Raw genomic sequence first — 13,327 nt, 5'->3', positions numbered from 1 at the left:
CTGTAGCATTGAAAATGTAGTAGAACATTGTCCCAATGGCATCGGTTTAAATATGGGTTCCATCCACTTTAGGGTGCAGTGTATTCGGACGAGGGGTAGATAAGTCTCACCAGGGCTGTCTCCGTCTCTGTCCACATTCCTACGGAGGGTCCTGGTCTTGGTGGGCAGCTGTGGAGCCTGTTGGATGGGGCCCAGTGTCGCCTTCTTCCCTTTCTTCCCCAGCTCCTTCTCCACCTCTGTCACATGATACACACACACAAACAAGCATCAGAGACTGTTTTAACCTACTACTTTGTTGTACAGCAACAGCAACTACTCTGATGTACAGCAACTGGAAAACATACGGTAATGACCCAAATCTCTCGGTCCGATCTTTTTGCAACAAGCACAAAACCTACAGCTAATGCCTCAAATTAAAGTTGTAGTTGCTGTCTTAAATTCAGCTGTAACGTGTGTAATTGTGACAGGAGACAGGTGTTCTCACCGTCAGAGATGCTGGATTCCTGAAACATGGTCTCAAAGGCCTGGTGGGTCTCTGCAAAGGAGGGCCGTTCCGCAGGGTTCCACTTCCAGCCTGGGAGAGGAGAGAACAGGAAATTGGTCATGTCTAGAAGGGATACAGCTATTGTTAAATTAAGTCAAAATATATATATATTTTTGTTGCATTTTAACTAAACCCAACCTGTTGCATAAATTCTCACCTATGAAAAGTCAATTTTACAAAAGCTGTATCCCTTCAAGACAAATCCCAGGAAAGGAGGTTTGGTACTAGTCAATAATTTAATTCCAGTAGACATTACACAAACTTAGCCAGTACTGACTGGCTCAGCCAGGTTGTGCTAATCAGCCATTATCCGATGTAAACCGAGTGAACAAAACATTACGAACACCTTCCTAATATTGAGTTGCACTGCACCCCATTTTGCAGTGGATTTAACAAGTGACATCAATAAGGGATCATAGCTTTCACCTGGTCAATCTATATGGAAAGAGCAGGTGGTCCTAATGTTTTGTACACTCAGTGTATGCATACTCACAGGCCCTCATGAGCTGGTAGACCTTCTCTGGGCAGCCCTCCGGCCGGTCCATGCGGTAGTCCTTCTCTAGGAGCTCATACACCTGTGAGAGGTCTATGCCAGGGTACGGAGACATCCCATAGGTGGCGATCTCCCATAGCAACACTCCAAACGCTGGGAGTTTGGGATGAAGTACAGAGATGAGTCCATTTTCATGCCAAAACAGGACTATTCATGACATTGTAATCGTAAACACTGAACAAAAATATAAAACACAACAATTTGCACGATTTTACTGAGTTACAGTTCATAGAAGGAAATCAGTCAATTGAAATAAATTCATTAGGGCTAGAGTCGATCACGCTCTTGATTGTGGCCTGTTGTCCCACTCCTCTTCAATGGCTGTGCGAAGTTGCTGAATATTGCCGGGAACACGCTGTCATACACGTCGATCATCCCAGACATGCTCAATGGGTGACATGACTGGTGAGTAATGCAGGCCTTGATAGAACTGGGACATTTTCAGCTTCCAGGAATTGTGTACAGATCCTTGCAACATGGGGCCGTACATCATCATGCTGAAACATGATGTAATGGCGGAGGATGAATGGCACGAGAATGGGCCTTAGGATCTCGTCAAGGTATCTGCATTCATAAATTGCCATCGATAAAATGCAATTATGTTGACTGTCTGTAGCTTAATGCCTACCCTTACCATATGGAGCACTCTGATCATGTTGACATCAGTGAACCGTTCACCCACACAAGCCGTATGTCGTCAGCCCGGTACAGTTGAAACCGGAATTCATCCATGAAGAGCACACGTGCTACTGTCCCATCAAAGGTGAGCATTTGCCCACTGAAGTCAGTGAACTACAGTCAGGTGAAGACCCTTGTGAGGATGACAAGCACGCAGTTGAGCTTCCCTGAGATGGCTTGTGATAGTTTGTGCAGAAATTCTTTGGTTGTGCAAACCCAGTTTCATCAGCTGTCTGGGTGGATGGTCTCAGACGATCCCAGAGGTGAAGAAGTCGAATGTGGAGGTCCTGGGCTGGCATGGTTACATGGCTGTGAGGCCGGTTGGATGTACTGCCAAATTCTCTAAAATGCTGTTGGAGGCAGCTTATGGAAGAGAAATTAACATTAAATTCTCTGGCAACAGTTCGGGTGGACATTCCTGCAGTCAGCATGCCAATTGAACGCTCCCTCAAAACATCTGTGGCATTGTGTTGTGTGACAAAACTGCACATTTTGGTTCCATTTTATTGTCCCCAGTGCAAGGTGCACCTGTGTAATGATTATGCTATTTAATTTTAGAGAAAAGCTTGGAACATTTATGGAATCTTTTATTTCACTTTACATGTTACATTTATATTTTTGTTCAGTATAAGTAATTCTAAATACATTGGTCTTTGAATTACTGTCGCATCTCCAAACTCACCCCAGACGTCAGATTTGATGGAGAACTTGTTGTAGGCCAGGCTCTCCGGGGCAGTCCACTTGATGGGGAACTTGGCCCCAGCGTGGGCCGTGTACGTGTCCCCCGTCATCAGCCTGCTCAGCCCAAAGTCTGCCACCTTCACCAGGTGGTTCTCCCCTACCAGACAGTTACGGGCTGCTAGGTCCCTGGAGCAAAGAGAACATGGCGTCAAAGGCAGCACTATGTATTTATTTTGGATGGCAATCTCTTCTAATATCCATGTCTTGAAGTGTTGGCGTTGCGTGCACACTTGAGCAAGCAGGGGAGTCTCGACAAGCTTGAAAATCGACGGGAGGACATAAATCATATCACCATCATAAAACATGCTGGGGCAAAGTCAATAGTCAAAGTCAATAGCACACATACAGTGCATCCGGAAAGTATTCAGACCCCTTTACTTTTCCCACTTTGTTATGTTACAGCCGTATTCTAAAACTGATTAAATAAATACAAAATATCCCATAAAGACTAAGTGAAAACAGGTTTTTAGAAATGTTTGCAAAATAACAATAAAAAAAAAAAATCATATCTTAATTACCTAAGTATTCAGACCCTTTGCTATGAGACTAGAAATTGAGCTCAGGTGCAGCCTGTTTCTATTGATTATCCTTGATGTTTCTACAACTTAATTGGAGTGCACCTGAGGTAAATTCAATTGGTTGGATATGAGGACATGTCCCACAGTGGACAGTGCATGTCTGAGCAAAAACAAGCCATGAAGTCAAAGGAATTGTCCGTAGAGCTCCGAGACACGATTGTGTCGAGGCACAGATCTGGGGAATGGTACCAAAAAAAATGTCTCAGCATTGAAGGTCCCCAAGAACACAGTGGCCCCCATACTTCTTAAAATGGAAGAAATTTGTAACCACCAAGACTCTTCCTAGAGCTGGCCGCCCAGCCAAACTGAGCAATCAGGGGAGAAGGGCCTTGGTCAGGGAGGTGACCAAGAACCCGATGGTCACTGACAGAGATCCAGAGTTCCTCTGTAGAGATGGGAGAACCTTCCAGAAGGACAATCTCTGCAGCACTCCACCAATCAGGCATTTATGGTAGAGTGGCCAGATGGAAGCCACTCCTCAGTAAAGGGCACATGACAGCCCACTTGGAGATTGACAAAAGGCACCTGAAGACTCTCAGACCATGAGAAACAAGATTCTCTGGTCTGATGAAACCAATATTCAACTCTTTGGCCTTAATGACAAGCATCACCTCTTGAGGAAACCTGGCACCATCCCTACTGTGAAGCATGTTGGCAGCATCATGCTGTGGGGATATTTTTTAGCAGTAGGGACTGGGAGACTAGTCAGGATCAAGGGAAAGATGAACGGCGCAAAGTACAAAAACCTGCTCTAGAACGCTCAGGACCTCAAGACGGGAGAATGTTCACCTTCCAACAGAACAACGACACGAAGCACACAGCTAAGACAACGCAGGAGTGGCTTCGGGACAAGTCTCTGAATGTCCTTTAGTGGCCCAGCCTGAGCCCACTTGAACCCGATCAAACATCTCTGGAGAGACCTGAAAATAGCCATGCAGCGAAGCTCCCCATCCAACCTGACAGCGCTTGAGAGGATCTGCAGAGAAGAATGGAAGAAACTCCCCAAATACAGGTGTGCCAAGCTTGTAGCGTCATACCCAAGAAGACTCGAGGCTGTAATCGCTGCCAAAGGTGCTTCAACAAAGTACTGAGTAAATGGTGTGAATACTTATGTAAATGTTATCAGAAAAACAAGAAAAACATTGCAACCAAAAACAACTGATTTTTAAAAAATCATTATGGGTTATTGTGTGTAGATTGATGAGGGGGTAAAAAATGTAATCAATTTTAGAACAAGGCTGGAACGTAAGAAAATTTGGGAAAAGTCAAGGGGTCTGAATACTTTCCAAATGCACTGTATAATATCTTTGTCTGGGGGAGAAGAGGACAGGCGATGAAAGAGTGAAGCAGGAAAGATGAGTGATGGGTAAGAAATGGGAAAGAGAGAGAATGTCATGTCTCACCTGTGGATGAAGTTCTTCCTCTCCAGGTACTCCATGGCGGAGGAGATCTGCGTGGCCATGTAGAGCAGCACCACAGCGTTCACCTCCTCCCTGTTACACTCCCTCAGGTAGTCCAGCAGGTTGCCATGGGTCATGAACTCTGTGATGATGTAGAACGGGGGCTCCCGCGTGCACACGCCTGACAGAGAGACGACATTAGTTACAACAATGGCAGTACAGAGTGGCTTTTCAGGAAGAGACATTTATAGGACATCTGCAACTGAAAAGTGTTGTCCCACAGTAACTCACCCAGTAGCTGTACCAGGTTGGGGTGTTTGATCTCCTTCATGACAGCAGCCTCCTTTAGGAACTCCTCCACCTCCATGGTGTCCTCCTGAGTGGGTGAAAACAGGACTAGATGGTCAACCACATACATCAGGAGAAAATACATTCAAACGGATAGCTACATCTAGACTATAGGCCATCGTGACATGTTCCCAACATGGAACTACCTCTAGAAGCTTTCCAATAAGAATGTTTGCTCAGCAGATGTCTCTGTTCTACACCTATGTGGTACACTCAGCACTGTTACCAGGCTCAGATCCCATCATCTGAAATGCCACTCTTATACTTCAACTGCCTAACTAACATTTCAGCAGCTAACAGACAATATTGTATTTAACTCATTCTGATGGTCCAATCTCACTCCCTGAACTCCCAACAAACCCCAGAGACACGTCCCGTCTCCCTGCGTACCTTGAGGGTCTTGACGGCCACAGTGAGGCTGTACTTCTTCCAGATCCCCTCGTAGACCTCTCCATACTGCCCTCCCCCCAGCTTGTGCTTCATGGTGATGTCGGTACGCTCCATCTCCCACTTGTCGTAGTTGGGTGACACGCCGTAGATGGTGGGCTTGTTGCGTTTGGGCGCTGGGTAGTGCAGCGTGGTGATGAGGCCGTCAGCCACCGTGGAGTGGTGGTGCACCAGCTCTGCCAGGGTGTTGAAACGACTCTCAGATGACACGTATAGCTGGAGAGAGGGATAGGCCGTTTTGAGTTTACATTGTATGACTGTTTAGCCAATAACAGTAAGGAGATTAAGAAACACCAGAGTTGTGGTTTTAATTCCAGCTCAAGTTACTTAGGTCACTGTAAATTAAAGTGTCTGATAAATTAACATCTTATAATCATATGCTGCAGCAAGTATCATATGAACAAGTAGATATATTCTTCTGTAAAGTGAAGCAACTGAACTGGCGGAATAATATGTAGAATAGCAGCAGCACTCTCAAAAAGCACAGAGAGCACTTCCCAACTGCACACAATCTCTGGTGAGGGATCTTGGTCAAAGCTGACTGGACACAGTCTTTTCCATTGTCCATGTCTTACATAAGTCCCAGATCCTGTTGTCAGTGTGCTATGCATGGCCTGTTCCACTCTGGAAACATTTTATAGTAGTCTGCACATCTTCACAAATTGATTACTTTTTATAGTTTAACAGAATGTAATTGGATATAATGTATGTAGGTACTCAGTAGACGGTGAATGAAAAATCTGAAGAGAGCAGCATCCGAAGGTCTTGAACAATGAAGAGACTCTCTCACATTTAGCCTAAAGCTCCAGCTTGACCACTTACGTAAGCAGGGCCTGTCTCTCAGGAACAATCATCCCAGCAGGGGATCCATTTCATTAACACAGGAATCTGGGCTGATCAGAATACTGTTGATCACTCAATTTGTGTTGTGTGGGGTGATATGAAGAGTGTTCCACAGACAGGAGAAGTGAGGTACAGATATTGGAAAAGTCTGCATTCCAGACGGCTGAATATAAGCACAGTGGGAGATAGTGGAACTGCAGGGGGTCGGGAGGGTCGGAGATTGAAAGTCTGTGTGTGTGTATGTATGTGTGATATATATATATATATATACACACACGCTGGTCTGTCCTTATCTGGTGGCTGCTGATCCTCTTGCTCACCTCTGTGCAGTGAGGAATGCTGGGATGCTGCGGTCAAGAGAGGGGAGAAGACTGCAGACGGATTATCCTAATGTTCATATAAGGCTTCTTTCTCTGTCTCCTTTCCTCATGACCACTTATAAGGGTTGGTGTAGCACACAAGCAGGTTGTGTCCTAGTCATATACGACCTCCTTTCCTTCAAGCCCCCGTCAAATTGAGGTAGAAAATGCGTGAGAGGATAGGCTTCTACAATGAAAGATGATAATTATGATGATCGAGGTGAAAATATACTTGGTTGATACAGCACTATTGGGTACTTATTTTTCCCACTCCCTGCATCTTTCCTGGATTTGGTCCCCAGCATCTTTCTGGTACCTGTTGAGGTCAGTGGTCATGAAGGAGAGGCCATTTTAGAGTGTTGGAACGTAGGCCAATCAGCTCCAGACCTGCCATGTCCTCTCTAAATGAGCATTTCCCAGAGGGGGTAGAAGAAGCTGCTCTGTGGAGACCTCCACTAAAGCCCACTGACAGTCGGGCCACTTACAACTGCCGGGCCACTTACAACTGCCGGGCCACTTACAACTGCCGGGCCACTTACAACTGCCGGGCCACTTACAACTGCCGGGCCACTTACAACTGCCGGGCCACTTACAACTGCTGACAAAAGAAGTGGCTGTTTAGGACTTGGGGACATAGTCTGTGGGGCATTATTTCATATAAACATGTGCTATGGTGATGTGATAGAATAGAGGTAGGATGTGTGTGTGTGTGTGTGTGTGTGTGTGTGTGTGTGTGTGTGTGTGTGTGTGTGTGTGTGTGTGTGTGTGTGTGTGTATCTTCACCTTCCCGTCAGAGGCTGTGTTGATCCTGTAGTGGTAGACGCGTCCCTCGTAGCGCAGTGAGATAGACCTCTGCCCGGGGCTGCTCTCGCTCTCCCTGACCAGGAAGCTGCCGTTGATACCAGAGCTGAGCAGGTACTCTGCTGCGTTGCGCGACACAGGCCCATGGTACCAGCTGTGCTTCTCCAGGCTGTTGACCGGGGTGATGTAGTTACTGGGCACCCAGCCCTGGCCGTGGTTGGTCTGCGCCTCGCACCACTCCCCATTATGGTTATAACCCAAAACTCGCAGCTTCTCTCCTGCACGGGGGACATGCCATTAGGGTGAAAGCAGGGGAAACTACAGGGGAAATCTACAGTGAGTATGGTAGGTGGTTTACATAGACACCACGCAAAGTACGCCTATATTTCAACTGGTTACAGGATAAACTTCACATGTAAAAGAGACTTGCTATAAAATGGTTGCTTGCTATAAGTTACTAGTATAGTGACTATGTTCTGTATAAAAGGTTCTACATTATACACAATTGAGGCTACGCTTGTGAGTAGACTGTGCTAACGGTTTTTCCATTGGAGTCATAGAGAAACATGAAAGTGTTAGTCTGAGGTGACACTATGCCACATGCTCACTATTCTGAGACTGAGCCAGGCTGGTCAATCCTTGACTCAGGAATCCACTGTGTCTAATACAATGTTTACTCAGATTGCGACACTGGGTTTATTTCCATTGGTCTTGAGGTTAGCTGGGTTGACATCATAGTCTGCCCCCGGTTTTAGACTTAAGTTTACATAGTGGCTCAGCATAAAAACTACAATAATACTATTTTCAATAGCTGTTAATATACTTATTTCTAAACTTTAAGATTCATCTGGGACTGAATAACTTGGAAGAACTTCTCCATTTGGAGGCAGGAATCTAACCCAACTACTATTACTTTTATTAAGAAGTAAGCTTATCCCCAAAATGATAAATGACATGACTACATAAATTAGATTTCTACCATGTTTTGTGCTGCTACCATGTTGGGCTGCTGCCATGTTGTTGTCATGTTGTGTTACTACCAGAGGTGTGGACTTGAGTCTCATGACTTGGACAAGAGTAAATATGATGACTTGCAACTCGACTTTGACACCAATGACTCGGGACTTAACTTGGACTTGAGCCTTTTGACTCGACCTGACTTGATACCCTCCCAAGCCCAAATATTTAAAAAAGTGCAGCGCATCAACTCTTCATTTAACGGATTACAGTTTGAATCAGACAGCAGCCAATCAAATTGTGCCAGCTGAGAAAAAGCTGTGCGTAGCAGTGCAGAGGACCGTCGGCGGGTGAATTCAGATGGAGACCTTGGAAAGATGATACCCAAAATTATTATTTTCGGATATAAAGTCGACGCTGTAACAACAAAAAGTCAACAGCTATATAATTTATAACTTTGCTGGTGTAGCATGTAGGCTAACATAACGTTAAATCAATGAGCCTCCACAGTCAGTCAGTGTGGGAACGTGATCATTGCACCCAAGATTGAGCTACAACTGGCTAGGCAGTTGGTAGCCTAAATCCTGCCTGATGTTACTGCTGTTCCTAAAACCATTGACATACATAAGGCTCCTGTAACCACACACAGAGAGTGTGTGTGGGTGTGTTAAGGTTGGGCGATTGTGTACAATGGGGCGCATCGCCCGATTGCGCCCCATAGCGATCCTCGATAATGGGATTTGGGGGGGGCCGGGGTCTTTCTCATGGCTACCCATGTATTTCCATGGAAATAACATATTTGGAAAGTAATAAATATATATATATTTTGATATAAGTATTCATGATTTGCGTAAATGTAATATACTAACTATTACTCTTGTTAAAAATAAGAAATGGTATTACATTTGGTGAAGAGCACATTATGACTTGTTTAGGACTCGAAACTCACAGTTTAGGACTTGTAAAACAATGACTTGGTCCCACCTCTGGTTGCTGCCACGCTGTGTTGTCATGCGTTGCTGCCACGCTGTGTTGTCATGCGTTGCTGCCACGCTGTGTTGTCATGCGTTGCTGCCACGCTGTGTTGTCATGCGTTGCTGCCACGCTGTGTTGTCATGCGTTGCTGCCACGCTGTGTTGTCATGCGTTGCTGCCACGCTGTGTCGTCATGCGTTGCTGCCACGCTGTGTCGTCATGCGTTGCTGCCACGCTGTGTCGTCATGCGTTGCTGCCACGCTGTGTCGTCATGCGTTGCTGCCACGCTGTGTTGTCATGCGTTGCTGCCACGCTGTGTTGTCATGTGTTGCTGCCATGCTGTGTTGCTGTCTTAGGTCTCTCTTTATGTAGTGTTGTCTTGTCGTGATGCATTTTGTCCTATATATATATATATATATTTTTTTTTTATCCCAACCCTTGTAAATAACAATTGGTTCTTAACTGACTTGCATAGTTAAATAAAGGTAAAATTAAAACATACCTTATTTCATATATTACATAACATTTTTGGGATCTGTATTTCCTGGTCCTTTAAAGTGAATCTCTACATCCCATCCTCCATCACACTCTCTCCTGCAATTGTTTTCCAGCTGCTCCATTGGAAAGAACTCGTGTGTGAGCGGACAGCCAGGATGTGAGCGTCACAGGGAGAGATAGGGAACGAGACGCAAATATGTGGATTTCCAGTCCGATACGTCACCCTCTAAACCCTCCCCATCCCCCTGGGAGGACACTGTACCCATCTCAGCACAGTCACAAGTTTAAGGAAAAGAAAAACAATCATGCTCACGCATACTGTCTGTCCTGTTTAACTGCTGCTGCTGAGGGCCGTATTGCACATTGACCCCATGACCAGTGACTGAGGCAGATGCCTGACCACAATATGCCCAGAGGGAGTATTTTCACAAAGCCTGATGCTCTCTGGGCTATGATGGACGGTTTTATTGTTAATCGTTTCAGAGCACAGAAATGGTTTTCTGACAGCTGTCTGGATGGAAAATTAATGTATTCTCACAGAGACAGACTCACAGCGCAGAGCTGGGGGCTGTTCCATTTCATGTCACGTCATAGTAGTGAAACTCAATTCCTGAATTGACAAGAATTTTAAGATGTTGATCCCAACTCCCACCAAGAGAATCTCATCTCCCCACATACACACACCATTTTCTTACCTTTAGTTATGCTGAGAGTGTTGTCCCCACTGGCCACAAAGTCATAAAGAGCAACAAACAAGTTGGGGTCATTCTCGCTGGGTCCGGCCAACAGGTTCTCTTTTGAGTTCCAGCGGGCCGCTTCGGTCAGACCCTGGGGCTCAAAGTCTGGTCTCTGGAGAGCTTCTGGAACACACAACAGACAGGTCCGGCGTTAGAACATGTCTTTATCTATTAAACAAGTGGACTTTGGGGGAAAGAGAGAGATCTGGAGAGAGTCGATCAGATCCGTGTTAAATAAACCAATAACTAATCAGGCAAATATCCTTCCTATCACCTTGTCAAAGAAGCACAGCCTGGGTTCCAGTCTGTTTAGCTTTCATTCCACACCTGGTAATGCATAACGTCAAATCCATCAGGATTTGGCAAGAGAGCAGAAACAGACTTGCGCCCATCAAATACAAACAGAGAAAGCAATGTCAATGTGCTGGCATTTCAGAACAGGTATCACTGCTTCAGTCTATTCCATGGACATTCACACCTGTATGCGTTCTGTGTATTTAAAACAATATATACTCCAGAGAACCTCCCCACGTCACATCGAAGGAACATTTCCCCGAAAAAGGTTTCATGGTTGCACCATTGTCCTGGACTGCACAGCTACTGTGATTTGACTATGGTATTAAAGGCAGCAACATTAACTGGGTTCTTTAATGAAGTCCAATGACATAGTCCACCTCTCCACCACCTGTACGATTCAGTTCCTGGAGTTCCAGGCTTTCCTTTCAATTTTAAGACTTTGTTTTCAATAACAAGACTCTCCAATAAAAGTTGGCCAATCATAATTTTGTAGTGAGAGGGGAAATTCGAGCTGCGTTAAGCTTCCAATTAGGACTGGAATAACACAGTAAGAGATAATCGACTCTTCAGCCACAGATTACGCTCATTATACTCAAATAATGTGACTCAGAGGGCTTCGGATGCTACATCAAGGTTACCGGAACTGGAATGAGTTGCGGGGAGGTGGAAATATAGAGAAGGAAAGAGGAAGGGAAAGAGAAGACGGAATTTTTACTGAACCCCGGCTGGCCCACACAGTGACTTCATTTTGTGGCTCCTCTGTCAGCACACATCCACACCTTGCATCTCTCACAACACATGTCCTCAGCTCGGGCACTAGGACCACAGAGAAGCATTTGTTCATCTGCTGAGGCCATAGAGATACCCGAGAGAAAGGACAAAAGCTAGGAGTAAAATATTCAGTTCAAGAGAAAGGCATGCTGTGATATATTGAACCCTGGCAGAGCACGGATCCTTGATTGTTATGATTTTTTATCTCAAATCAAATTTTGTCACATGCGCCGAATACAACAGATGTAGACCTTACAGTGAAATGCTTACTTACAAGCCCTTAGCCAACAATGCAGCTAAGAAAAATAAGTATTAAGTAAAAAATAAAAGTTACAAATAATTCAAGAGCAGCAGTAAAATAACAATAGCGAGGCTATATACCAGGGGGTACCGGTACAGAGTCAATGTGCGAGGGCACAGGCTAGTCGAGGTAATATGTACATGTAGGTAAAGTTAAAGTGAATAAGCATAGATGATGAACAAAGAGTAGTGTAAAGGGGGGGGGGGCAATGCCAATAGGCTGAGTAGCCATTTGATTAGTTGTTCACGAGTCTTATGGCTTGAGGGGTAGACGCTGTTAAGAAGTCATTTGGACCTAGACTTGGTGCTCCGGTACCACTTGCCGTGCGGTAGCAGAGAGCACAGTCTATGACTTGGGTGGCTGGAGTCTGACAATTTTTAGGGCCTTCCTCTGACACAGCCTGAGGTCCTGGATGGCAGGAAGCTTGGCCCCAGTGATGTACCACCTTGCGGTTGGAGGCTGAGCAGTTGCCGTACCAGGCAGTGATGCAATCAGTCAGGATGCTCTCGATGGTGCAGCTGTAGAACCTTTTGAGGATCTGAGGACCCATGCCAGATCTTTTCAGTCTCCTTAGGGGGAATAGGCTTTGTCGTGCCCTCTTCACGACTGTCTTGGTGTGTTTGGACCATGATTGTTTGTTGTTGATGTGGACACCAAGGAACTTGAAGCTCTCAACCTGCTCTACTACAGCCCTGTCGATGAGAATAGGGGCGTGCTCGGCCCTCCTTTTCCTGTAGTCCACAATCCTCTCATTCGTCTTGATCACTTTGAGGGAGAGGTTGTTGTCCTGGCACCACACGGCTAGGTCTCTGACCTCCTCCCTATAGGCGGTCTCATTGTTGTCGGTGATCAGGCCTACCACTGTTGTGTCATCGGCAAACTTAATGGTGGTGTTGGAGTCGTGCCTGGCCATGCAGTCATGAGTGAACAGGGAGACAGAAGGGGACTGACTGCACACCCTTGAGGGGCCCCTGTGTTGAGGATCAGCGTGGCAGATGTGTTGTTGCCTACCCTCACCTGGGGCAGCCTGTCAGGAAGTTCAGGATCCAGTTGAAGGGGGAGGTGTTTTGTCCCAGGGTCCTTAGCTTAGTGATCAGCTTTGAGGGCACTATGGTGTTGAACGTCAATGAATAACATTTTCACATAGGTGTTCCTTTTGTCAAGGTGGGAAAGGGCAGTGTGGAGTGCAATAGAGATTGCAACATCTGTGGATCTGTTGGGGCGGTATGCAAATTGGAGTGGGTCTAGGGTTTCTGGGATAAAGGTGTTGATGTGAGCCATGACCAGCCTTTCAAAGAACTTCATGGCTGCAGACGTGAGTGCTACTGGTCGGTATTCATTTAGGCAGGTTACCTTAGTGTTCTTGGGCACAGGGACTATGGTGGTCTGCTTGAAACATTTTGGTATTACAGACTCAGTCAGGCAGGGACAGGTTGAAAATCACAGTGAAGACACATGCCAGTTCGTCAGCGCATGCTCGGAGTATACATCCTGGTAATC

At 45.7% G+C, this 13,327-nt stretch overlaps 1 protein-coding gene across 2 annotated transcripts in view; it reads right to left on the bottom strand.

Moving 5' to 3' along the window:
- Window positions 1–13,327, bottom strand: part of LOC135544468 (tyrosine-protein kinase ABL1-like) — a 53,147-nt gene that overhangs the window by 2,640 nt on the left and 37,180 nt on the right. For both annotated transcript variants that reach the window (XM_064972103.1, XM_064972104.1), the window contains exons 2-10: window positions 10,417–10,581; window positions 7,275–7,570; window positions 5,233–5,505; window positions 4,786–4,870; window positions 4,498–4,675; window positions 2,458–2,642; window positions 1,038–1,190; window positions 485–574; window positions 111–236 (exon numbers count right to left, since the gene is read on the bottom strand). In XM_064972103.1, coding sequence (XP_064828175.1) covers window positions 111–236; window positions 485–574; window positions 1,038–1,190; window positions 2,458–2,642; window positions 4,498–4,675; window positions 4,786–4,870; window positions 5,233–5,505; window positions 7,275–7,570; window positions 10,417–10,581 — 1,551 coding nt within the window. The remainder of the gene's footprint in view (window positions 1–110; window positions 237–484; window positions 575–1,037; window positions 1,191–2,457; window positions 2,643–4,497; window positions 4,676–4,785; window positions 4,871–5,232; window positions 5,506–7,274; window positions 7,571–10,416; window positions 10,582–13,327) is intronic.

This window comes from Oncorhynchus masou, chromosome 8, assembly GCF_036934945.1.
Source record: "Oncorhynchus masou masou isolate Uvic2021 chromosome 8, UVic_Omas_1.1, whole genome shotgun sequence".
Lineage (NCBI taxonomy): Eukaryota > Metazoa > Chordata > Actinopteri > Salmoniformes > Salmonidae > Oncorhynchus > Oncorhynchus masou.
Note: the sequence above shows the minus strand (reverse complement) of the source record. Positions and strands in the feature narration are given on the sequence as shown.